At 35.7% G+C, this 27,494-nt stretch overlaps 1 protein-coding gene across 2 annotated transcripts in view; it reads left to right on the top strand.

The window, feature by feature from the left end:
* HMGCLL1 (3-hydroxy-3-methylglutaryl-CoA lyase like 1) overlaps window positions 1-27,494 on the top strand; it is a 142,389-nt gene that overhangs the window by 62,455 nt on the left and 52,440 nt on the right. For both annotated transcript variants that reach the window (XM_019931391.3, XM_073810872.1), the window contains exons 4-7: window positions 5,535-5,630; window positions 7,829-7,977; window positions 18,612-18,675; window positions 22,714-22,902. In XM_019931391.3, the coding sequence (XP_019786950.3) occupies window positions 5,535-5,630; window positions 7,829-7,977; window positions 18,612-18,675; window positions 22,714-22,902 (498 nt within the window). The remainder of the gene's footprint in view (window positions 1-5,534; window positions 5,631-7,828; window positions 7,978-18,611; window positions 18,676-22,713; window positions 22,903-27,494) is intronic.

Here is a 27,494-nt window from a genome sequence, read left to right as displayed (position 1 = left end):
TTTTAGATTCTACTCTAAACACATTTGCCATTTAAAAACAGTGCTAACTTCAACTCTGAGTAATTCTACTCCATCACACAATACAGTTGCCTCACCAGAGCCACCATGATGTATTGAATAATTTCTGTGGTGATGCAAAACAACTCAACTCCTCTCAGGAAGTTTGCATTCTCCTTATTGACTCACTCTTACTGAGTTAAAATCATAAAGGAAAAAGTTTTATGTGTCATACACGTGTGTGAGACTTTCACATAAAAAAAAATATGGTAAATGCACCTCTGGAACTTAGTGACCTGTACAATGTGATATCTTTGTAATTATACTTGTTCTGGGAAAAGGAAAAAAAATGTTCATCAGTGATTAGATTCTAAATGAACGTCTCACACAACATATATTCAGTTGGAACTGAACAAAATTTACTCAATGAATATTTTGTTTTCTCTATCAACTGTTATTCAGAAGAGAGGTAAAGGGTATAGATACTTTTACTTTTCATTTCATTGGACTTGAAAATGAAAGAAGGGTATGAATTTAAAAATTAATTTCTATAGAATATCTCCATAATTATCAGAAGAATTTTAATAAACAATTATGTTTTAAGTTTGGGCTTATTAAACCCTTTCCTTTTATAGTATACTAGAGTATAATTTATCATAGAAATTATATTTGCATATATAATATATGAATAGTTGTGCTTTATGACTATTTTTTAATAATTTCCTACTTTATGCATAGTCTTACTCCATTAAACTCTATGAATATTTTGCTCCTTTAAAAAACATGCCCCTGAGTTATTTACATTTGGCCTAGATAAGGGTTAGCTTAAATATTTGTCATTATTCTACTTTAGGTTGCCAAGAAAAATACTTCCTTACCTGCTTCATAGAACTTCAGATCACATGGCATTTGTATTATTTTGTATTTTTGGTATGTACACACACACACATACACACACATTTCCCACCACTAGCCTGTGTATTACATGTATATGGACTGCCTCTGCATCATTTTTTAATGCCATAATGTTAGATATATTGTAAGTGTATAAAATGTTGAAATGAGTCACTATTCAAACATTGAAGGGCATTTAAAAAGTCCATTTTTAAGGTCTCACGATATTTTAAAATTAGCTTTTGTATCCACCAATGACAAATTTTATAGTCTATTTGTAAAATATATATTCATATGCATTATTTTGAAATTCCAATAATCTCAGGGAATTTGGATGAGCATTTAACAATGCTTAAACTATATTTTAGCCACTGCTGTTGTCTGGAGAACACATTGAAAGCATAAATAAATAGGAGAGATTATTATATTCAGATAATGACAAAGTATTAGTAAAATGTCTAAATATGTGTAATGTGGAGTGTCCAAATATAATCACCCCACGATAGAGTTAGTAGCAAGTAAAATAAAACCTCTAAATAAAAGCTCTAAAAATTACATTCTAATTTTTGTGATGCTTTGCATATCTTTAAGATGCTTGCAAATTATTGCACAATTATTGTGACTATTTGAATCCATATCAAAATTTGGATACCTAGAACAATTAATTCACCATGGTATAGCCTGTTTGATTGGCTAGGTAGGTATGGCCATTCCCACACCATGGCCAGATGATGGCAAATCCTGTTACTAACCAAATAATGGGAATTTTTATGATCTTAAATGAAAAGTTACAGCAAAATCTTAAAAATATGTTAATTCAAACCAGATGTAGAAAGATTTTGTTAAGATGTCAAAATAGTACTGTAAAGGAATAGTTCTATTATTGTTTGACTAATAGTTAGACTTTAGACATTAAAATAACATCAGATTGAAGTATAATATAAACTCTCTGAGTAAAAAAATAAAGTAAAACAAGGATTTTATACCTTTAATTGAAACCTGCTCTACTTTATTCACTGTAATAAAATTATATCCTATCATGATTTCCTAAAGCTCTTTACATAATTGTCTTTATTGACCAAATTTAGCCAGAATACTATTATATCTTAAATGACCTCATTATCGTGTGGCTGTTTTTAAAAAGGAAAATGTTCTGATTTGTTGGATTCTAATTAATGTATTTATCATAATTTCATTAATTTCAATGATTATCAAAGTTTAGCTTTCATGACCTGGGAATTTGGTTACTGTCATCTCTGCTTATTTTCTAGTTCTGCTGATTGAAATATCTATTAAGTCACAGTTTAATTACATAAATTTCTACATAATGATTCAAGATTTTTGTTAACCTACATATAGAGTGAAATAGTCACTTACAGATTAATATGGCCTATATTTCTTGAAGATTAAAATTTGTCTTGTCTCCTTCATGCTGTGATGCACTGCCACACCTTATTCTCTAACTGCATATTGGTTTGAGAAGCACTCTTTATTGATTTCTGTTATCATGTTAATGTAAATGTCTCATAAATAAACATACTGTGTTTAGTTAGACATAAGTATTAGTAATATCAATGAACATTATTCTCTAGTAAGAGTGTTTTAGATTTCATTACAATGTCCTAAAACTAGCAGTAACTTTACTTGTCTTTCTGATTGAAATTAGGAATAAGTGCTCTAAATTTTTTATGATAATTTGTGAGTGCATGTTTGCATATATATGTGTGTGAGAGAGAGACACAGAGAGACAGAGACAGAGAGACAGAGCTCACACTCTAGCCTCAGACACAAACTGGATATATAATCAAGAACTATGTTGAAATCTGCACAAAGGTTGACTATTTTTAAAAGAAGTTATAAAAGAGTGAGGATTACATTTTTGAGGAAAGTCACCTTCCTTATACTACCAGCCACTGTGTCCTATTAATTTTTCTCTGGTACTTCCATTCCCAGTGCCATTTCAGTGCAGTGGAACTTGTCACAAGCTGCATCCTCATCATTGCCTGAGAATTGCCTCTCTTTTCTCTTGACTGCCCTCTGCACCTCTCCCAAGTTAATCGTTCTAAAATACTGCATCTATCCCAGTCTTCCCTTGCTAATTCAGCACCCACTCTTCGTGGCTGTCTATTGTCTTCACAATAAATCCTGAATTTTTAGAATAATGTGAACCTAACTCAAGACACTTCAAAGTGTGTGGCCCCCTGTCTTAATTTATAATCTATTTCTTGATTGTTTACCAATAACTTTTCTAGCTGGATAGTGTATTCCTACTGCTACACCCACCTCTTCCTCTTTTCCAACCCTATTGATTTTTCAGTGTTTCAGCCTTTATGGCTTTGTAATGAATTATCTGAGAATTTAGTGGTGTCAGTAAACATTTGACATGCTCATCAAATCTTAGGGTCAGAATTTGAACAGGGTACAGGAGCAAAGTTGTCTCTGGTACACAGAGTCTGGGGCCTCAGGCTGAATCACCTGGAGCTCCTTCAATCACAAGTTTAAGGGTTAGGGTTAGGGTTACGGTTACGGTTAAGTTTAGGATTAGGATTAGTGTTGACTGTTGGTGGGGGGCTCACCTCCTCTTCACGTGGGACTCTCCATGTGGGCCTTTTCCTGTGGCTGCTCTGCAGGAGCTAGTTTTTCTCAGAGCAGATCAGCTGACTTTCCCATGGTGGCTCCCCCCAAGGAGAAAGCCATATAGAAGCTCTATCCTTTTTCATAAGCTAGCCTCATCATTCACATGGCATTATTTTTGCTGTGCTCTATTGGTTGGAGCAGTCACAAGCCTGTCTAGGTTCAAGTGGATGATAAATAGCATCCACTTCTTGATGGAGATCGGTGAGGTTTTGGAAGAACATGTGGGATTGGAAATACTGCTGTGGCCATTTCAAAAAAATGTCATTATGTCATATTAGGGACTGTAGTTCTTATCCCATATACTCTTTTAAACGTTCCTAGATTAGTATAGGCCCTGCCAACCTTTCCCCATTCTGAGCTCTTATAAACTGTGCTCTTGTTCACAACCAGTATATTTTTTTGAATTGTTAACTTTCCTAGTGCATCTCTTTGATCTCCCCAACTATATTGCAAATTGCTCAGTGCAAGGACGTTACTTTCCAGTGTTTATATTTCCCACAGGGCCTAGCATAGGGCTTTGGACACAATTGATGTTCAATAAACCTCTGGGTTAAAGTGAAATAGGCTTAGAATAAAATAAGCTTTGGCTTTTATGCATCGTAGATGTCTGTGGTGGATGGTCTTTGTGAAGGATGCAGCTATGGGGTGGGCAATGGTGGCTGTGATCTCTAAGAAATAAGTGAACAAGAATCACATTTTAGACACAATTAAATGTGTTTGGATTGAATGAAACATGAAGGCTTAAATGTCAATAAGGCATGATGGCAGTCAGTGGGAAGTGCTTTTTTGCATCTTAAGTATTTAATTTTAAATTTAAAATGTATTTAAAAATTCATTTAATTATTCCAAAGAATAATCATTGAAAGTATTAAATTGAATTCTACGGGCATTTAACTCAGAGTCAATAAGACTAATGGACCAGTAAGAGTAAATATTGTAACATTTCACATTAAAAAAAATGTGTAGCTATGCTAATAAAAGCATTTATACTCTAATTTACTTTTATTTCCTTTTAAATTAAAAACAATACATGCTTATTTTAACAAGTCAAGGTATATAGAGAAAAAACAAGTCTTCCCTCAACCGTTCCCATACTGAAGATACAAAGTTTGGTTTGGTGCATGTTTTTACAGCTTTCTCCATGTTCATTTTGTATACTTTTCATTGTTTATATATTATTCCTTATATTTATTGTTCATGCCATAATTTATTATTCTTCAATATGCAAAGCTCATGGTTATGTCAATGGTAATTTCTCTATGTGATGATTATGGGATTTGATCATCAGTTATTGCTCTAGGAGGCTAAATTATAGACTTCGTAGCAAACTGGTAAATTTGATATTTTAATTCAAAGTTGGCTTTTTTTTTAATAGATTCATAGAAAACATACAAAATGAAGTCTTTGTAGGATAAGTTTCCTGCTGTGTGCTCCATTGTATTTATTTGTTCACGTTATAAGAACAAATAGTAACTCAAGGATAGAACTACGTAAAGCAGTATGACTGTTACTAACTAAAACCAATAATATACTAAGGTCTCAAACTTGTTAAATTCTTCTAATGGATATGTGTAATTTACACTTTACTAAATATTGTAAAATTTCATATGTTAAAAATTATTTGGACGTAAAATTTTCATGTGGAAGGTAAATGCACAGCCTATGGCCTTTCAAACTCTTCCCACTATCAGGGGTATTGGAGTCTTGACCATAAAATGAAAGGAAGAGAATAAAGATCAGTCAAGTGAAAACACCGGAGTTCAGAATTCCTGACTGTCTGTAATCAGTCACTTAAACAGATCCTGTTATGTGAGGACGTTACACCCAGATCTGGTTATTATGTATTTATGACATTGAGAACTACTTATCTGGCATGGTTTTGCTATTTCAAACATGAATTGATAGAATATAATTGCCTGTATTATTATAACCTCCTGAAAAACTAAAAACATGATTGATAGAATATTCCAAGTCCCATATCTCTATATAACTATTATGTATTTAAGATGGCAGATCACACTGAAGTGATGAAGGGCATTCGTCAATATCCAGGAATTCGATATCCTGTCCTTACTCCTAATCTTCAGGGTTTCCACCGTGCTGTAAGTGTGCTACTAATCTTTCTAAAACTGATATGCTTCTTGTTGTAAAGATCTTTTCGAAGTTAAATTGGTGTGATATGACTCCCTCGTTATCCTGCATAAATACTATCACTAATACCCGTAATACAGGTACATGGAGATCAGTGACCTTGTGGCATTTTGGGGACTAAAATGCTCCACATAATGGCTCTTCCAGTCTAACCATTCAAGAATTAAAACACAGAAATACAATTACCCATTTTGATGAAATTCTTTTGAAAGTATATTTTGTGCTCCCCACTTAAGCAAGGAATACAAAATATAACAAAGATTTCCCAATACGATATTATAATTATTAATATTATTGTAGTGGATAATTATTTTTGTTACTTTTTCTGAGGTTGCTGTTGTTCCTGCCCTCTACATGGTGCTAATCACTGTCTTTGGAATTGCCTCTACCAACTTTCCTTATTTGTCTTCCGGTTTGTTTCTTCCAATCCTATGTGCCTTGGGAATTTATATGCCGAGAAGCTTTCGTAATTTCACATACTAGAAGAATCAGTGTAGTTTTAAGTAAAGGCTTGAGGTGTTAAGCTTACATGGCTTTATTGTAAAAGTTGAGCAGCAGCTATTTTTGGTATTAATGGATATTTTTCATTTTTCTATTTGTGACTGGGTTGCATGAAGTTGAAATTGTGGGCGCTAGTTGGTGTATCACCTATTAGTGTATCTTGTGAAACCACTTTTATTTGAATTAATACAAATTTTATCACATTGTAAAGAAAGACAGAGACATTTTAAGAAATTATAAATATTGCTGTCATCCGGTCCTAAAGAAGTAGGGAATGTAACCATCCTGAGAAAGATATGAGAGTACACCCTCAGGGTAGCATAGAAAGTAATAGGAGAAACTTTGGCTTGGGAGTCAGGCAAGCCTGTGTTTGAAACATGGCCCCAGAACTTTTACTAGCCTTGGGACCTCCTCTTAGTGTTTTAGCCTCTTTGAGCCACAGTTTTCTCATCTGTAAAATCACCATAATAATACTTCATTTACAAAATTGTTTGTGGATTAGAAATAGGGCATGCAAAATACAACACCAGCATATAGTAGGTGTTCAATAAATAGTACTTTAATTTAGTTAAATTAAAAAAAAATTTTTAAGTGAAGTATAGTTGATTTACAATGTTGTGTTAATTTCTGCTGTACAGCCAAGTGATTCAGTTATATATATATATATATATATATATATATATATATATATATACGTTCTTTTTTAATATTCTTTTCCATTATGGTTTATCATAAGATACTGAATATAGCTCCCTGTGCTATACAGTAGGAACTTGTTTATCCACAAAATTTTAATTTTAAAGGTTAAAAATTTATCTTGGATGCAAGAGTGGAAACCAGTATTTTTAAAAAAATGTTGGAGGAGAGATGACAGAATTTTTTTCTTAATGTATTAATAGGGTATCATAGAGAAAGGGGAATCTAGGCACAGTGGTACAGATATATTAATAGAAAGTCTTAAAAATCCAGCTGGAAAACTAGGAGGCTTGACGTTGAAAACAAGCACTGGGAAGCCTGGAGGGAGGAGAGAAGATGGCCAAAGGGGCAAAAGGGAGAATTGATTAGGTCGACATTTTGGATTTGAAGACTTGCAAGAGGATTAAGGTCTTAAGACACGCAAGAGTTTGGTTGTCACAGTCAAGGTATGAAACAGTGGAAGTGAGGTTAAGAGATAGGGAGAAAATTTGGAGCAAAATCTAAATGATGACTTGGAAAAATATTTTTCTGTTGGATGGTAAGAAGAGAAGAAAAGCAGAAAGCATTTACTAGCCTCAATTTTAATAATTAAGTAAAAATAAAGTTTTCCATAGATATCAAGAGATTTCATTGTGGTGCTAGTATTTTCCATAATTACGGTTAAAATATTGCTGAGGATAACTTTTAGGAAAGGCAAAATTAACTTGGAACAGCATCATTGTATATTCTGTGATTTATGAGTGTTGTAGTTTGTGGAATTATTGTGCTATCATAAAATATTTTTACATTTCAAAAGTGCGTATGCAGCAAGTTGAGAAAAATCTAATTTAAAATTTTAAGCAGAATGTTAAAGAATTCAAGTATTCTTTTATAGAGTAGTTAACATTGCTTCTGCTGCTCTTGTTTATGTTTTTGGAATTACTAGCTTTGGCCTTTGATTTGTATTTTTCAGGTTGCTGCTGGAGCCACTGAGATCTCCGTTTTTGGTGCTGCCTCTGAACCCTTTAGCAAGAAGAATATTAACTGTGCTATTGAAGAAAGTATGGAGAAGTTTGAGGAGGTCGTTAAGTCTGCAAGACACATGAATATTCCAACACGAGGGTACTTATGAAATCCCACAAATTCTATTTAGTTCATTAACATCAACTGTTAAAGCTCTTTATGAACTATCTAGACATTGTTTTATGACATATAATAATATACATAGGGTATCTTATTTATACCCTGATCTTATGTGATCAGGGCCATGATTATATACTTATTACTATAACTACCTCATTAATATCAGCTGATAATTTATGAGGGCGTATCTAGCCCTTATGTTGTCATGCATTTGAGGTCAGAGGGACCAACATCGCAACTGACATTGTTACTCATTTTATTAATTCCAAATTATCCAAATGCAGCCATTTTTGGATCTCAGCCTAGTGTAAACGGATAGATTGTTATGAACTCATAGTAGCATTTGGAAAGGAATCATCTAATGTGGTTTCCAAATTTTTAAATTTTTTAAAGAACCATGCTTTTTCTTCAAAGAATATATTGTACAGAAATTCAATAGATTATGTAAAATGTAAAATTGAGAGCTGCACTGGGGCACTGGGCCCATCATTCCACCCATTCAGCCTCCCCTTAACAGCTGACTTCCAGGTTTTCTCTGTGTGACCCCCAAAGCAAAATTATTTGGGGAAGGAGAAGAGAGAGGAAACTGGTTTGGTTCTTGTCTGCTTCCAGGACAGCAGGGGAGCATCTAGTGCAAACAGGCTCTATACTCAGGCCCATGTCTGTGAAATGTATAATAAATTCGCTTTACTTAAGAAAGAAGTTGTTTCTCAGACATTAGTTAATTTTCTATTTTTATAATTATGGAGATATGATAAACATGCCGTATCATCTTCATAAATTAAAATGCATAGTGTTTGTAACAGAAGGCTGAGTGCTGTCACTGGGCTTAGATGCCGGTTGTATTCCCTATGGTTGAAGTAGCAAAGTTCATAGTGGCAAGAAAGATTCAGTCATTAATAAGAAAGACAAGTGGATCCAATTTGGAGTGACTGGATTAGAAAAGGATTGGAATTCAACCAAGGTCATTTGGAGAGCAAGTAGAATTAGATTACACCATAGTTAGCTATCTTGTTGGTTTGCTTCCTTTTTTTTTAAGTTATTTTTCCTTTCTCCTTAATAAATTTCCAACATGACTTTTTAAATATATAAAGATATTTTTTGTAACTGACATGCATACATAACATTCAGAGGGCGTGCAAGAAAGTTTAAAAACCAAGATAATGTATTTCCATAGACAGAAAATAAAAGATGTCTGTTCTTAAGGCAAAAATTACATAACCACCATCAAAAAGGAGAGATGTCCTTTAAGTTTCTAAATTCAAGCATACATAAGTTGCTTTGTCTCTCTTCCCTCTAAAGGAAAGGAAAAAATGAAGATGCTGTTCTTCTATTTCAATTTATGTTTAAATGTGGAGTAAAGTAATTCACATTGGAAAGTTGAAAAAACACAAAACTCTAAGAAGTCAGGTACATGTAAGCTTATGCTTCAAATGGGAAGTGTTTTTTTTTTATATGTTGAAAGATGGATGTGAAAAAATTATATAATAACAAATTTTATCATTTTAGTTTTTATAAAATAGAATAGGTAACTTAATAAGGCTAATAGAAACCCTAACTCCCCTTTAATACTGATTGCTGAACATTTAATATTGTCCTATCAATAAAGAAACTTCTAACCATGCTACAACCTAAGAAGTTTTTCAGGCTTTGATAAGAAGAGTACAGAAGTGCAGACGGACGAGAACTCACCCACAGCCAAATGAAATCAGTGAAAGTACATCAGAGACTTATTGTAGTTATACTGTAGACAGATGTATGTTTTCCAACGCAGAATTCCTTCCTTTGGAGAACAAGCCCTCGATTTTCTGAAACACTAGTCATTTTTAGAACTATGCCTTCGGATGGATGGATATGAGTTCACTATTTGTGCAGTTGAAAATTATCTTCTCTCCCAAACTTTTACAGAGTTTAAATTAGATTTTATTTTCACTGGCAATCTAGATTGTAGGTACTCATTATTAAAAGTCATAGGTCATTGGTACTCATTTAAGGGAAAGAGCCATGCTCAACTAGTTGAACCTGAAGTAGATGCTCCAGCCAGTGTTACTATGGCAACAGCTGCATCAACATGGACCATCACCGAGAAAATGTATATCGCCAGCTGCTGTCAGATTTAAAGGCCATGAGGCAGGACACATTTTATAAAGGCTCACTAAAGCCATTTAAGCTTCTATAAAAACAGTAAAGTTTCATATGTTCTAAATAGCAGCTTTTATTAAAATTATGAAGGCTATTGTTTGTTTCCTCCCCTCCCAGAAACACACACATACATATGCCTATGTACACGTTTTTATACATGCTCTGAACTTTATGTAACATATGGGACACATTGGGGAAAGACATGGTGCCAGATCGTTGACATAAAATGCAGAGTCAGCTAACTACTGCTGCACATACAGTGTATGTTAGAGAGCAATGAAATGTCTACAATTTGGACTTCATTCTTTAATGTGTATTTCACATATGTTTAAAAAATGTAGGTTATGTTTCTCTTATTTGTTTAACTTTTAAAACATTAAAAAGACAGAGAAAAATAGAAGCCTGTTATAAATTTAATCACTTTCTTTCCTTTTATCAATGGCATTTATTGAAAGAATTATCCCTTGGTTTGTCAAAATCTGTTTAAAATTGAAATCCCTCTGATATGAAGTAGTGTTCTCATCTATCATATAAGGCATTCAGATTTTTTTTTCTTCTTTTTTTGTTGTTTAATTTTTAAATTTAAGTTTATTTATTTTTTTATACAGCAGGTCCTTATTAGTCATCAATTTTATACACATCAGTGTATACATGTCAATCCCAATTCCCCAATTCAGGCATTCAGGTTTTATTCCTTTTTGTTTGAAGTGAGTTTCAGCTTCTCTTTAATGACGTCACAAGAATCACATGCTCACTCTTCTTGTGAAAATATTAATTTAGAAAGGAAACTATCTCTAAGGTGCCTTATTCATTTCATTATTAGATGCTTATAAACATGTTATAAATTCACAAAGTCAGCAGGTGTGCATATCAAAGCAATGTGCTTTTACATGATAACATCTTAGGCCTCTTCTATAAAATGGCCTAGAATGATCTGATCCATGATTAACTTCCTGAAAGTCTGAGCCTACTGAATGTTGAAAGAAGTCAACTGATAACATTTTTAGGAGCCAAACAAAATTATTCACCCACTGTTAAAAAAAATACAAATTGCAAAAATATTTCACCATGAACTGTCAATGCTGAATTTATTCTCAAATTCCCAGAAAAAGTAGACATACAAAATAATGAGAAGGAAGAATAAAAAGCAAATTAGCGATTAAACGAATATAGACAGCCACAGATAACATTTAGGTATGGAAAAACAAAGACAGTTTTAGGATGCGATAATGTTTTACAATATGATTAATATTGCAATGTGATTAATATTAATAGATATTTTGGAGGAGACAAGGAACCAGGGTTTCATAGAACCATAATGAGTCTAAGGTGCATATTTTATATAGCTCTTCACCTACTGTCACCTTCATCACCTACTTTCTTCTTATACAAAACCAATGAAAACCCAATCAGTTTTTAAATGCTTCTGAATAAAATAAAAATAAAATAAAATTCTGTATCATTTATATCAGTGACCAATTTCTTTGAGGAAAGACCCTCAATGTTAGGAAATTCTTCCTGTGCTTAGTTATTTTTGACTGGTTGCCTAACTGTATATAATTTCTAGCCTTTAAAATGGCAACCATTTCTAGCAGCTGTGAAGTCAGGGCTCAGTGTTCTTTCTCAAAATGGTCAGCTTTCACTGGATTTCCCTTGGAGAGAGAATTTGTAACTCAACACGTTTCTTCAAGAATTAGCAGCCTACTTGTTTGTTAGCCAAACCATCTAGGTCGTGTGAACATGTATTTTCTATCCTTCCCCTGCCTCATGCAAAATGTCATTATAGATCCTGATCCTGAAATAGCAGCCTTCTTGAGTAAGATAATGAGCCTCCTTGTTTAGGGCTTAGTGTTTTAAATACACAGTGACTGGCAGGCAGTGCTTCTCATTGATGAAGCAAATGTGTTCCATCAGGTAATCTATCCCAGTGGAACTCACTTGCATATATGGCACCATCTTCCTATAAGTGGACAGTTTATTGGTCAAAGTTTCTTTCCAATTTCTACTGTTAAACTGAAGCCTTTGCATTGGTGTGGAAGAGCAATTCAAATCATCATCTACCAAAATATGGCACATGAAACTCTAATAGTGAGACATCTGTTAAAACTATTTTCTTTTGTACATATGTTTTGTTTGAGTTCAACTTATTTTAGCCTCACATATTATTCTGTCACGGCTGTCTGCCAGATAACACATACCCAGCTACAGTTAATATGTGTAAGTTGTGTTTGTGAAGTCACATCTAAATAGCCTTCATGTACAGCTTTTGAGCAAAGAATGTGTTTTGTCATTTCTTGTGAAATTTGCATTTTAGAGCAAAAGGAGAATTTTAGCAGAATTGCTTTTTGAGACCAAGGGAAGGTCATTATTTCTTATATCATCCACAGAGATAAGTGCATGATAGGCTCTCAACTTTATTTATAAGTGGCTTGTTAATAATGCAATGCTATTTTATATTGTTTGTAGGTTGATATATTCTTCATGGGTTCATCAAACTTGTTCCTATATTTAAATGTCTTAATTACCTTTAATTGACATTACATGTCATCTCATCTCATCACCCTTGGCATTGTTTTTCTCTTCTGAGGATAGCAGTGGTTGACTACACTCCAAGTGTTTCTGATATTTATTGAAGGCTTTTACTCAATCTTTTGGTTCCTTTATGTCAGGATGATTTGAGGAACATGGGCTAATTGTGGGAAGGTAGACCTGAGTAAGGCCTAACTGTAGGTTATTTTTCATGTTTCAGTTCTGCTAGGTAAAGTTGTTAAAAACTTGAATGCTTCTGTTTTATCTTTTATCATGATTTTGCATAATATTGATAAATGGCCTCAGCAAGCACAAATAAAACAACTCACATTTCTGTCCAGAGTTTATTGTAATTTTAGTGCAATTGGCTTTAATATGGTTGGTGATTCCTGTATTACCCTGTCATCCTACGTAATGTTTAAAACATGGTTCCAAGTCTGAACTCCCAAATATGTGCTGTCATCTCTGACTACAGAATTTAGAATGTTAAGAACATGAATCTGGCTATACGTTGATTGTAAAGATTAGGAATTTCATAGGAAATTATTCAGAAGGTTAAAATGACATCTTTACTAAGATATTTTTGCATTAATTAATTCAAGAAATATTGTTTTATATAGTGTGCTCTCTTATGATGCTATGTGTAATAATGAAAATGAAAAAAAGCCTAACTTCGAAGAGTTCCCAGCAGACTGGGGAAGTAATATGTATAGAGATAATTATTATATGGTCAAAAAAGCCAAGTACTTTAAGAGACATGCAGATAAATCCTATGAAAGTTCAAATTAAGACTGTATTAAATTTCTCTGGAGTTATTTGTAGAAGCCTTCATGGAGGTGTCAATAAAGTGAAATCATTAAAAATGGGTAAAAATGTGGAAACATAATCAGAAATGATGGCCTCCTCAGGCAGGGTAGGAAATCTACAAAGAGCAAAGGCATAGTGAAGAGAAATCTCCAGAAATGTTTGGATAAGAGGGAGAAGTTTATATTTACTGTAATAAGAGCTTTTGAGGCCGTGAAATGCAAGAGAGGCAGAAAGATGAGGCTTCACAAATTGCTGAATTTGAATATCAAGTTTATTCAGTAGACAATGGCAAGCCATTAAGGATTTTCAGAGTGTAAAAATATGCTCTAGGAATATTATTTTGGCAACAGATATTGGAGTGCAAATGAGGGAGTGGTGTGAGACTAGAGGCAAGGAGGGCACTTAGGTGACGTCTGTGACCATCCTGGGGAGGGGCTTGGGTACTGTTCTGTCCATGTGGGCTGGCGCTGGCAGAGCTCATATGCTCTAGAGCCTGGAGGGAAGAACCAGCCAATGCTGGTTAATGAACATGTTCTCAAAGCTGACCTTCAAGTGATTTAGTGGCTGAAAATGACTGTATCTTTTTTTTTTAATGGCAAATGTGGGAAAAACAGGAATGAGCATCATTTTGGATCTATTGAGCTTCATATGCCATGTGAATGTGTCAAGCAATCGATTTGTAATGTTCATAAGAATATTGGGAATTTGTTCCTGGAAGAGAGACTATAGGGGACTGAGCTGATACAGAAACTCCCTTTTCTGTTCCCATTACAGACACATAAATATAACAACTTGTAAAACATATAGCCAAGCTCAGAAAAGAAAAGAAAGTCCTCAGATTTCATCAAAGAAAGTGTGGTAAGGATGCAGGCTGATGCCACTAACACACGGGGGTATCTATTCCAGATATAATCCCTGGTGGCTTGGAAATGGGATTTTAAAATCTATATGGGAAAAGATAGGTGTTCTTCTAAGACTGGATTTGGAACTGAGTGTTCTTGGAGCCTGGAAGCACTTCCTTGCCAGTGCAAAGTCACTGAAATACGTGCCAGTGTTATGGGTTGTGGATTTATGACATATGAGTATTGTGGAAACCCAAATTGAGAAATGAAGGTAGGCATTTGCCTGGGAACTGGTAAAGTCTGCAAGGCAAGAGAAAAAGGAAATTAAATATCCTTTATAGGGACATTAAAATAACTCAGGACTGTCACTTCAGGACCTTCTACAGAAACTGAAATCACCATGAAAAGGCACTAATGGTAAAAATTACAGGCCACATGAGGAAACAAACTATCCTAAGAAAAATAAGCAGAAGAAAAAGAAAAAGCAGGAGAATTTTCACTGAAAAGAAGGACATAGAATAATTTGAAAAGGATATTATAAATTAATGCTTAACCTATTTATAAAGGCAAAGGAAGAACATAATAAAAGAACAGGTCTTTATGGAAAAACGAATGAAGATTTAAGGAAAAGAAATGGAAATGAAAAATACATGTGTTAAATAAAAACAATAATTGCATTGAACAGCAGATTACAGTTGAAGAGAGGATTAATGGTCTGGAAGTAGAATTTGAGGAAACTTCAATCATGAAACACAGAAAGATAAAAGAAATTTTGAAAGTGAAATTAAGAGAGAATGCCTAATAGAATTCCCAGAAGGAGAAAACAGGGAAAATAGATATTTTGATGAACTAGTACTTTGATGATTTTCTAGAAGAGAAAAAAGTATTAATGTTAATATTGAAGAAGTATAACAAGTCCTGACATACTCATTATAAAATGTAGAATATTAGGTATAAACAGATAATCCTAAAGCAGTAGAGAAAAAATTACTATAAAAATAAAGGAATTATCATTAGACAGAAAAATTCTCATCAGCAAAAACTGAGAAGAGAAATAGTGAAATAATATGTTCAAAATGGCAAAAAAAAAAAAACTCTGTCAACCTAGAGTTCCATACCTAGCCAAACTATTACACATTGATAAAAGTGAAATAAAACCATTTGTTGACAAAGTAGTCTGCAAAAGTCTATCCTTGATGAAAAAATTACTAAAGGCTGTAGTTCAATAAAATGGACATTGAGCCAGAAAGAAGGAATGAAAAGAAAAAAGAAATGGAGAGGTTGCAGGTCAGGGCTTCAGCAGAGTAGAAACTATTTGGAATAGGTCTATAAGAAATCAACCACCAGCCAATTCAATATGGATAAATGTCGTGAATGCTGTGGGTCCAATCAAAGATAGATGCTGTGGGGTAGCAGTGAGGAAATCCCTGAGATTAGATACTCTCATGGCTGTGTAACATCACTTTTACATAAGGGTGTCAATCCAACAATCCAGGTGAGGAAGTATTGCTAATAGTTGAGTGGTTTTCAATTTTGGCAGCTTAATGGAACTTTGAAAATTATTTTAAAATAATTAGTGGTTAGATTCTATTCCCTGAGTTTCTGATTTAATTGGTTTGGAGTGTGTCTTACCCACCAGTGTCTGTTTTGTTTTTTAAGCTCCCTAGGTGATTCTGTACAGTCAAGATTGAGAAGCATTGTAATAGATTGTCAGAGAAGTGCAGAGGTCTAGAAACTGACTTCTGCCACCAGTCAAAGCAGACGTGGTAGCCTATTCTCATCATGAGGGAGGCCATTTCACACTCACAAAAATCCCTCACTTTTTACAAGTGGTTGGCAAGCTTTTTGTGTAAAGAGCCAGATAGTAATATTTTAGGTTTTGTGGGTCAGATGGTCTTTGATGCAACTACTATTCTGCTGGTATAATGCAAAATATCCATGGAATATAGGTAAACAGATGGGCATGGCTTTGTTCCAATAAATTTTTTATTTGCAAAAGAGCCATGAGCAGGATTTGGCCTCTGGGACTTAGCTTGCCAACCTCTGTTTTCGAGTGTTAAAATACAGTTAATGAGCACAGTTAAGAACCATTGCATTCACTTTGCAGAAAGTAGCCCCACATGTGAATAGGTTAAAGAAGGGTGGAGAAGAACATATGAAGATAACATGCAATGGAGAATGAAGACCAGGCCAACCATAGACCAGGGAAGGACTCAGAGGGAAAACTCTAGTGAGTGAAAATGCACATGGAGAGAGTTAGGGTCATGGCATAAAGGGGCAGCTATAGCCAGGTTGTTACTTTTCAGTTAAGAGAATGCTAGAGAGGTTTGTTTGTTTTATATTGTCTTACATTTGTTGGGTTTCTTTTGCTTGTTTTTGCATTTAGAGTGATTGCATGTAAATGAATAGCTTGGACTTTCTTTTTAATCACATCTAGATATTTGGGGTTCAGAATAAATGTACTTCTCTTTTCAACACATTATCATCATTGTACCTGAATTGATAGATAGCTAGTGGGAAGCAGCCACATAGCACAGGGAGATCAGCTCGGTGCTTTGTGACCACTTAGAAGGCTGGGAAAGGGAGGGTGGGAGGGAGGGAGATGCAAGAGGGAAGAGATATGGAAACATATGTATATGTGTAACTGATTCACTTTGTTATAAAGCAAAAACTAACACACCATTGTAAAGCAATTATACTCCAATAAAGATGTTAAAAAAAAAAAGAAAATCCTTTTTCATCCCTTGCCACCTTCTCCAGTACTATGTTCACATAAGAACATTTTCTTTTCTGCATATCTTGAGTAAATTTATACAAATCATTTGAATATTAAGCTTAAATTATAGTGATTGAAAGAGCAGAGAGATGGGTTTCCTGTCCAGCATAGGCTTTCAAATTTTACTTGACTTTATCCTCTTTTTCTCCTTCTCTGTCCTCATAACTGCTTGTCCAGCTTATGGAGCTGCTTAGTTATTTTAATTCCAAAACCCAATTTTTATTCACATTTTAATACTTTTGAAATTTGGTTATATCTTTAAGATCAATGAATATGTATTGAATTATTGAATCTATATTTCATGTTTTTACCCCAAAACCTGTTGTGAAATTAGTGTATCTTCCAATTGACAGCATTGTTTTTTAAATTGAGGTATAGTTGATTTATAATGTTGTGTTAATTTCTGCTGTACAGCCAAGTGATTCAGTTACATATATATATACATTGAATCAAGGAAACATGGGATCATCTTTGCTCATGTTTTTGCCTCCATCTTTGGTACCCACTTCCAGAATTTATGAAGAGTTGCATTTCTGGAAAACAAACCTGATCTTGTCATACGAATGTCTCAAAATAATTTTCAGGGATCTCAAAATTTCAGCTCCATGGCACAGTATTCAAGGGCTTGCTATCTAAAGCCTTTCATATTCTGGCTCAAAGAACACTGTTTCCAGCCTTCTTCCCCACAACCCCTCTCTCCCCCATGTGAATTGCTTCATTCCTGATGATCAGACACATGGTGCATTATTTTAATACAAGTGTTGTAAAATCTCTGAGAAAACTTTAATAAAATGGGATTGGTGTTGAGCTGAAAATAGCTAAAAGAGGCTTTTTTCTAGTTTCATACTTTAAGATGGAAATGTATCATCATCCTTGCAAGAAAGGCTTGACTTTTTATATTAAATTGTTGAAGAAGCTTATGGAATATCTTTATTTGGAGCCTTTTAAACATAGACTAGACACTCTTCTGTTGGGGATGATTTTTAGGTACACCCATAGAGATAAACAAGGTGAACTTTGAGGTTGTGATCAGTTCTGGGAGTTTGGGGGTGATTAATGACTGTATCTACGTGAGGCCAAAACAGCCAGATGGAAATGAAGAGAGAAATTCAGTTTGTCATCTACATGCTTTCTATATGATTCCAAAGACCTGGATATTTAACAGTTGAATGTATATACTTATTGAAATAAAACAATATATTTCACTGGTATTTTCTGCTTTGAATGTTCACGTATTGCTATAGTTTAAGCAATCTCACGAGATGAACACTTGTCTTATTCCCATCTGCCATCCAATAACGTATATCAAATTGTAATTATTAGAAAAACTAAAATGTGAGTTAAATTGAAAATGTTTCCAATTGTTTTTGTTTGGTCTGAGAATAATAATGAAGGAATAGAGTAAAATAAATTTTCTTGATGACTCTTTGGCTATTTCTTCATTTTTATAAAATGGAAATTAGGAAACGGCTTATCCACCAGATGCATATTTATATGGCTCTGTATTTTAAATTTAGGTATGTATCCTGTGCCCTGGGCTGTCCATATGAAGGAAACATCACACCGCAGAAAGTAACAGAAGTAAGATATACGCCTGGTTTTCTGGTTCATGGTAAAATGATGTGTATTATTTTAAAAAGTGGGCTGTTTTTCCTAATGTTTTTTGCATTTGCACAACTAGACCAAGGAGAACCATGGACTGGGAGGCATTTATTAGATCACTTAGATAATAGTTTTATTTTAACACTAAGGACTTAGATAGTGCCTATTACTGTCCAGAGTTAACATTTGAGTCTTATCATATGGGTGTCCAAAGTTTGAGGGAATAAAAACACCTGATTTGTTTTTATGTGAATAGAACATATTGAGCAACCTTTCTACTTTCTATCAGAATTCTGGGGTGGTTTTTGCACATATACTCAAACTTTGCCTTGGTTGCTCAGGTAGTGTCCCTTTGTTGTCTCCTGCGTATTTTGGCATTTGTATCAGAGTACATACTGCTTCCATGTTTTTGTTCCTTTAAGATTCTATAGCTCTTTCTGCTGAGATTCAAGTTGCTATTATTCCAGAGCAATTTTACAGCAATTTATTATAGTCATTAAGGACCTACTTATTGAAGTTCATTTTCTACTTCCTGTTCCTTTTTCTTAATTGATACCAATGAATACAAAATGCTTGTCTTTGAAATTATATTAGACTCAGAAACTCATTTGTATATGAAATAGCATATTCTTGTGCACTGCTGTTAAGGTTAATTTTTATAAGTTTAGGGATGTGGTGCTGAAGCAGTGAAGATGGGATTGTTAGAATATCGAACTTTTGACAGGATAAACTTTGGTTTGGCTAAAGCAATTCCTGTTTTGTGTATTCATTTGAACTGCAGATGTTTCCAGTGAGAGATATACCATCATCTATTAATTAAGCAAGACAATTGCCCACAGAGGCAGATATATCAATACTATAAAATAATGAAAATTAAATATTTAAAAAATTTTATTGAAGTGTAGTTGATTTACAATGTTGCATTTAATTTCTGCTATACAGCAAAGTTACTCAGTTATACATATGTATTCTTTTTCATGTTCTTTTCCATATGGTTTATCACAGGATATTGAATATAGTTCCCTGTGCTATACAGTAGGACCTTGTTGTTTATCCATCCTATGTATAACAGTTTGCATCTTTATGAAGCTGAAATTTTGCAGTCCTTCGCTGGCATGGGACCCTTCTAAGGCTCTGTTATTAATTTGTATTCACAACTATATATCCCTTTTTTAAAAATCAGTTTACGGTTTTTATTATTTTTTTAAATTTTTATTTATTTATTTATTTATTTTTTGGCTGTGTTGGGTCTTTGTTGCTGCACACGGGCTTTCTCTAGTTGCAGCGAGCAGGGGCTATTTTTCATTGCGGTGCACGGGCTTCTCATTGCAGTGGCTTCTCTTGTTGCAGAGCACGGGCTCTAGGCATGCGGGCTTCAGTAGCTGCAGCACGCAGGCTCAGTAGTTGTGGCTCATGGGCTCTAGAGCGCAGGCTCAGTAGTTGTGGTGTACGGGCTTAGGTGCTCCGTGGCATGTGGGATCTTCCTGGACCAGGGATCGAACCCATGTCCCCTGAATTGGCAGGTGAATTCTTAACCACTGCGCTCCCAGGGAAGTCCTTATGTATTCTCTTCTTATAGAACATTTCCAAAATAGTATAACTTCAGACTCCACAAAACCTGAATCCAACTCTGCCTATACACCCACCCCTTGCTTTTCTTCCTTCTGGCTTGTGCCACCTCTGGACAGACCACACACAGTCTCAGGCTCTGCATTCCTGCTCCATAATATCCAGGGTGTTGCTGAAGAGAATCCTGGAACAGGCAGATTGGAAGCATTAGGAATTCATGACCAGCGACCTTACCTGGTCTTCTGTTCCACACTACCCTGTGTGGAACAACTCCCTGTCTCCTTTCCAAAATGACTCTTGCAGACTGTGTTCCCTGTGTTGAAGCCTCTAGCCCTTCCTGTCGCTTACTCCCCTGTATATGCAACTGCAGAGCCCTTCCCACTGATACTCGAACATGTTCAAGCCTCTTCCATGTGAAAACTTCCCTTCCTTAAGTCAGCATCCCTGGCACTCTTGTAGCCCTTGGATTGCCTTGACCCCACACTTAGGATTTTCCTCCAGCCACTTGAATGGAAGCCTCATTCTTCTCTATGTGGCCATTAAGAAATTCCAGCATTTAATAGAGAGTTTTGAGGAGATTAATTATCTATGTGAGGCCAAAAACATACAGATGGAAATGAAGAGAGAAATTCAGTTAGTCATCTACATGCTTTCTATATGATTCCAAAGACCTGTATATTTAACAGTTGAATGTATGTACCTTTTTAAATAAAGGAGAAGAAAGAGGAGAATCAGTATTATGTTTTTTTTATCCAAGTGTCCATCCAATAATTGTCTCCTACCTGGACTAGGTAGCCCTTCTGAGTTCCCTTCAAACTATTTTTGATGTTGTATTGATACTGCCTTTCTGAAACATAAATCCCATTATGTCACCACTACTCCACATTTGGTCAAGGCTTTCTACTGCTCTTATGATAGACACCTCAACCAAAATCCAAAACCCGGTCAGTTTGCAAGGCTGTGTGTACTGTTTGTACGCTCTGCCCCGGGCCTTCCTCCCCAGCTTTATGGAGCCCCATTCCCCCTTGGTTTTTGCTTTCTTGTCACATCTGTCCTTTGCATCTGACCTTCCCTCCTTTTTTTTTCTTCCTTTGGCCACACCCCGTGGCATGGGGGATTCTAGTTCCCCGACCAGTGATTTAACCCGCGCCCCCTGCAGTGGAAGTGCGGAACCTCAACCACTGGACCACCAGGGAATTCCCATGACCTTCCTTCCTACTTGGAATCCCCTTAGTATTTGATATTTCAGCTGCCTGAAATTCCACCTGAAAGTTCTTCTCACACCCTTCCTCCACAACCTCTTCGACAAGTTGATGCTGACTTTATCTCAGGCTGTCACTGAGGCCCTTCCTGCTTGACAGATCTAGGTCAATTTCCTTTGCTACATGCTCTTAGAATCCTGTTTCTTTGTTCCAAAATTATTATGTTAGCTGTGTTTACACATTCCTGAGTGGAATTGATTAGGGTCTGTCCTCACTTGACTCCAGATTCCATAATACCTTGAGCCTGGACCCTTAACATCTGCATCCCCATCATATCCCAGCATCTAGGGCAGCACCTGATGTAAAATAAGCACCAAAGACACACATAAGGCATGAATTAAGGGGTGACCATGTGTCTGATTTTGCACAAAGTGATTTTTATATATTCTCATTTTCACAACCAAACATGTCAACACTCACTTCATCATTATTATTGTGATTTTGAAAAATTAATTAGTAAGGCTTAGAAAACATGCTAAATAATGGTGTTTTATTGTTTGTATTTTACAGAATAGGGGCTGAGGCTTCAAAAGGTTCATCTTCTGCCCAGTATCACATGACTAGCATTTGTGGCAGCTGAGATTTCAATCCAGGCCTGTCTGATTCCAGAAGCCATGTCTTTGTCAACATACAATGCTGCCTTCATTAAAATTCATATTGCTCTTTGAAAGTAACATTAGTTATTTGGCTTGAAGGGAGCACAAAGTTTACCAAACTCAAGAGCATCTATTTATGAGCTAGAAAATTTAAGCCAAAAATATCAAGTGTCTGTACCAATTACAAAGCTACTTGATTGACATCTCTTGACCGCCTTGAGAAATACTAGTTCCAAAGTAAATCTGTGATGCTTCTGTTTGATTAAAGGGCTGAGAAAATAAGCCTCCCATAAATGAAATTGTAGCTTATACTTTCATAAATGAACATGTAGCTACTTAGATAGATACGATTCTGAGGCAAACTTGAATATTAGAGAAAGATAACTACAGGAATGTCATTCAAAGTTTTATATAATGCTTGGGATTTAATGAGCAAGGACAAGGACTAGAAAACTAAAATATACATTTTCCATGGATATGCAAGTTATCTTAGTTGTGATGTTTACTTCTAGATGATGTTTGCTAAGGAACAACAGGGTTTGAGTGTGTTCATTTCCATTGTTTTACTAGCTTGTCACTTTTCTTGATAGGTGTCTAAGAGATTGTATGGCATGGGCTGTTACGAGATTTCCCTAGGAGACACAATTGGAGTGGGAACTCCAGGAAGCATGAAGAGGATGCTGGAAAGTGTCATGAAAGAAATCCCACCCAGGGCTCTTGCTGTTCACTGTCATGACACATACGGACAAGCCTTAGCAAATATCCTTACGGCCCTTCAGGTATTTTGTATTATTTGTGTGTATGTATAAAGGTGTGTATACTTATTTGCCATATAAACATATTAAGAGCTTTAGTGAGACAATATTTATAAATTGCTATGAATATAACATTTTTTTTTTGAGATTCAAGTGTTGATACTTATTGGGCATCCACAGTGTTCCAAGCCCTTTGTTCACCTCTTCCATGTACGTTATTTCATTTTACCCTCACAGCAACCTTTGCAGTATACATAGCATTAACCTGTTATGTATCAGGAAACAGGATTTGGAGGTTACGTGACCTGCCCAAGATCACACAGCTACAAAGTGCTGGAGTTGAGACCAGAGACTGGGGCTTCCGACTCCATGCCAAGCCTTCTCTCCTAGTTTCCTAACATGCTGACCCAGTAAGAAATTGTTATTGTAGAAGTATACATTAATCGAGCCATTGTTTGAATGCTGTGGTTAGGTTTAGAATGAAGGGAGAACATTGAATAGCTGTAAATTGGTTGGTAGAAAACTAGAAGGGAGGCAGTGTGACATGACAGAAGAAAAGCTAGATTAAAAATCAAGAGACATTTAAACAGTACCTGACACATGACGTGCACTCAGGAAATATTTGTAAATTGCCCATGCTTTCCAGGGCAATGATGTCTTATTACTGTTCATTTGATTTGATAAAATCCCTGAATTTGTTCTTTTTAAAAGTATTAATCTTCTCAGAGCTATGTCTGCTTTTTTCAACTCCCACTTGCTCTCAGCCTGAAAAGTTGATAGATTGAAAAATGATGGCATTTTTGAGGAGTGCAAAGCACGGAGATAGTAGCGTGTACTGTTGTAATCATGTAACTTATGCTCCTTTGGATAATTTGGTGCTCTGTGATGAGGAGGTGTGCTGAAATACAGACTATTTTGTTTAAGATGTCTTCTTGATGTTGGCAAGCATCCTTTTGAAAGAACCCCTGGTTTTTATCAAGTATGTTCTGATCAAAATCAAGAGAGCTAGAAAGTTGGAGGATTAAGAGTTGCTTATTACATTCTAATGATACCTCAGTTCTTTTTAATGTATTTATTGAAAGGAGTAGATATAAATTGCATTTTAAGGTATTTATTTTTAAATTGATGTTATTTCTTAAACTCGGATAAAAATAGATTCACTGGATGTTCTTCGAACCCAAGATTTTGACAACTAAAGATAAGAGTGTCTGAAAGCTTTTTGGTGAGGCTGAAAATCAATACATAAAGCTTAATGTCATCATCCTGCAGTGCACAGTTGTTTGGCAGAAGTTAAAAAAACCTGTGACTATCAAGCCCCACAAGGGCTTATTTGGACTTTGTAACATATGTGCACAAATCCTTATTTGTCCTCTGGAAACAGGCAAGGAACATTGTATTGAATTAGAAGAAAAAATGATATCCCATGGACTTTGGGGCGTTTTGACAATTTTCCTTCTCTATTCTAGTTTCTAAAACAATAGAGAACTAGGCATCACTTCAGGAGGATTCTGTGTTCAGCTGCAACTGTAACTTATTAAGTGTTCCTCACCAGCAAGTTCCTGGAGAGGTCTGTGTGTGTGTCTGTGTGTGTGTGTCTGTGCATCTCTCTCATTTCTCATATGGATATATCCTCTAGACGGTAACACTTGAGTCATGTTTTATTCATGTAGCATATTTATTATATAATGAGTGATAGTTTTGGGTTTTGGGATCCAGGGCTATAGTGCACATTCTGGGAACCCAAAGATCTGATTCTGGAAACTTTCTGCCTGTTGAAAATGCCCCACTGCAAAATATTGCTGTCACCCCATTGTGAGTGTGACGGTTAAGGCTGTCTGAGAAAGTAAGATTTAAAATCAGATATAAAGAATGAGAAGAAAGGAACCTCAATAAGGGGTGTGTGTGTGTGTGTGTGTGTGTGTGTGTGTGCATGCGTTTGTGTGTGTGTATGGGCATCAATGTGTGAAAAGAATGTTCAAGCACATGAAACACCACTCGGGCAAAAGGCCTTGGAGAGGGAAGAGCATGTCCTAGGAGCTGAAAGACGACTATTGTATTCAGAGGGGAACCTGAGCTTTATAACATTCGCTGAATTAGATGAACTGCAGAGTCTCCATTTACAAAGAGATGCGGACTGCAATTCTGGGGCATTTGCCCATCCATACTGTAACAACAGTACGGGGTGGGGACAGGAAAGGACCTTGGGCCCAAGCAAGATGGGGAGCACAGGCCAGAACCTGTATAAGGCTGAGGCCCCTCACCCCGCAAAAAAAACACCACACCTTCAGTCAAAAAGGGTGAACCAGCAAAAACCACCTAACAACGGGAGAAGGCAGCAAGGATATTTATTCTAATGGCCTTGGCTATGGGTGAAGGAGAAATAGACAAGCCCCCTTTATATGTCATAACTATTTGTTGACCTGTTGTGAGTTTAGGGTTGAAATTCACATTGCTTGCAGAATGTGAAAGACTCAAGCAGGCAAATTATTTTCAAATGGGTGTGAATTAGTAGCACCTACAGATGTCAGGAAGAATATAAATCTTTTCAGAAGGAACATATCTTCAATTTAAGCTGAATTATTTGGGGTGTGTGTGTGTGTATGTGTCTATGTGTGTATGTGTATGTGTGTGTGTTTATGTCTCTCTGTGTGTGTATGTATGCCTGTGTGTGTCTCTGTGTGTGCATGTGTATATGTGTATATGCATATGTGCGTATGCATGTGTGTGTACATGTATATGTGTATTTGTGTGTATGTGTCTATGTGTATCTGTATGTCTAGGTGTGTATGTGTGTGTGTATGTCTGTCAGGGGAAGGGTCGATATTTTGCTCTTTGGCATCTCTTGTGCTCTTTGGCACAAGTTAGCAGGAAACGTGTCCACAAGTATCTGTCATTGTGTTTTCTGTTCTTTTACTATGTGCACAAGCTCTAAGCATGTACGTGAGGTGGGAGGGCAGAAGGGAGGCGAGGGGCCTGGGAAAGTGCACTTGGAGCGTGGTGGTATTGCATTGCCCAGACCTTGACGTGTAGTGGCAGTGTAAGTGGGTGGAGGAGAGGGTAAGAGCAGCTTGTGTAAGAAGCAATATGCAGCCCAAGTGGCCAGTTTAAATGAACAATTTAACGTTGGAGTTGTAGAGTTTGTGTTTGCTGCCATCCACTTTCAAACAGTTTCATCCACTTTCATCCAGTTTGATAAGCCAGTGCCAGTGTAAGAAAAAATATACACTTCTGCTCTCTTTGAAACTGTGTGTAGCTGAGACAGTCTGTAAATGTTTGGGGAGGTGTATGCTCACACAGACAGCGGAGCATTGTCTTGGAATGTCTTTGCAGACATATGTGTACTGGTTGGTCCCTGGCAACGCTGAGTGAGGCAGAGTCCTCCAGGGCCCTTCCCAATAAAAGCAGCAGCAACAACAAAATAACCAGGATTACCTTGAGCAGAGGAGAAAAAATGTCTTAGGAAAAAAATAAAAACAAAAACCAAAACCAAACCTGTCAGTGTTTAAGTAGAAGGGAAATCAGAGAAAGTCCCACTTGGTTATGAACTAGGCTAACTCTGGCTTCAGGAAGCAGTGGCCATACTTCATTCTTTAAAATGGAATCTTTGAAGTGGCTTCTAGTCAGATTGCTGGTGCATGTGGAGTGGATATCATTTGTTTTAATTTAGGGGTTAGGAAACAGTTTACAGTGCTCCAAACTGGAAGTTAAAATGATGGCAAGGAGACATGTAGTAGGTGGAAACTTGGCCATGATGGTAGGAAACAAATGAGAGTTATAAATGGAACATCCCCCTCAGTCTGGAAAGCACATACTAATAATGTAATAGAAGGATCATTCTTGGGTTCCCAGGTTTATTGTATTTTTTTTATTACTTAAACATATGACTTATAGGGCAGTACATGGTTGTATGGGAGTCAAGAATTCATAATTATCAGATATTCCTTACTATAGAGAAATAATTGACACTATAGATTTGAGTGGTGGATATTTATAACCACCCAAACCCAAAAGAGCAAGAAAATGAGGTGACAAAACGTACAGCATTTCAGTAATGGAAGAAACGTACATGGCCCAATATACTTGTCTTAATTTTTTATGTAAACATTGCGTCTCACCCTTTTGCATATTCCCAAGTACCTAAGTAAAACACCAGTGAACAAATTACTTAATCTACTTAACACTAAACAATTGCACAGTCTCTGTTTTTCTTCACTCAAATGATCTGAGTCTTCATAACTGGGTAAAAACAGAGTAAAACAAATGAGTTCCAATATCACAAGTAACAGTACCCCATTAACTGGTAGCAAAGAGAGTAGAACAGGCAATATTTAGCTTTCCCCTAAAGAAATACCGTGTGCCTTTTTCTTCTCTTACACTTAATAGACATTTAGCTAATGTGTCTTTCCTCATGATGTTTTCCATATGTTTAGTATTCTCTTTTAGAAGAACCAAATCATTTACCTAATATTTACAACAAAGCATTCATTTCTTTATACTGACTCCTGCTAAACCACATTTAAATGCTACCAAACAATTTCCTCATGTAATTTGTTTTTGAGGTTCTCAAAGAAAATTTTTAGAATTCCAAATTCTCTTCTCAATTCTATACCTATAGA

This window comes from Tursiops truncatus, chromosome 10 (genome assembly GCF_011762595.2).
Source record: "Tursiops truncatus isolate mTurTru1 chromosome 10, mTurTru1.mat.Y, whole genome shotgun sequence".
Taxonomy (NCBI): domain Eukaryota; kingdom Metazoa; phylum Chordata; class Mammalia; order Artiodactyla; family Delphinidae; genus Tursiops; species Tursiops truncatus.
The sequence above is the reverse complement of the archived record's forward strand: the minus strand, read 5'-3'. Positions and strand labels throughout refer to the sequence as shown.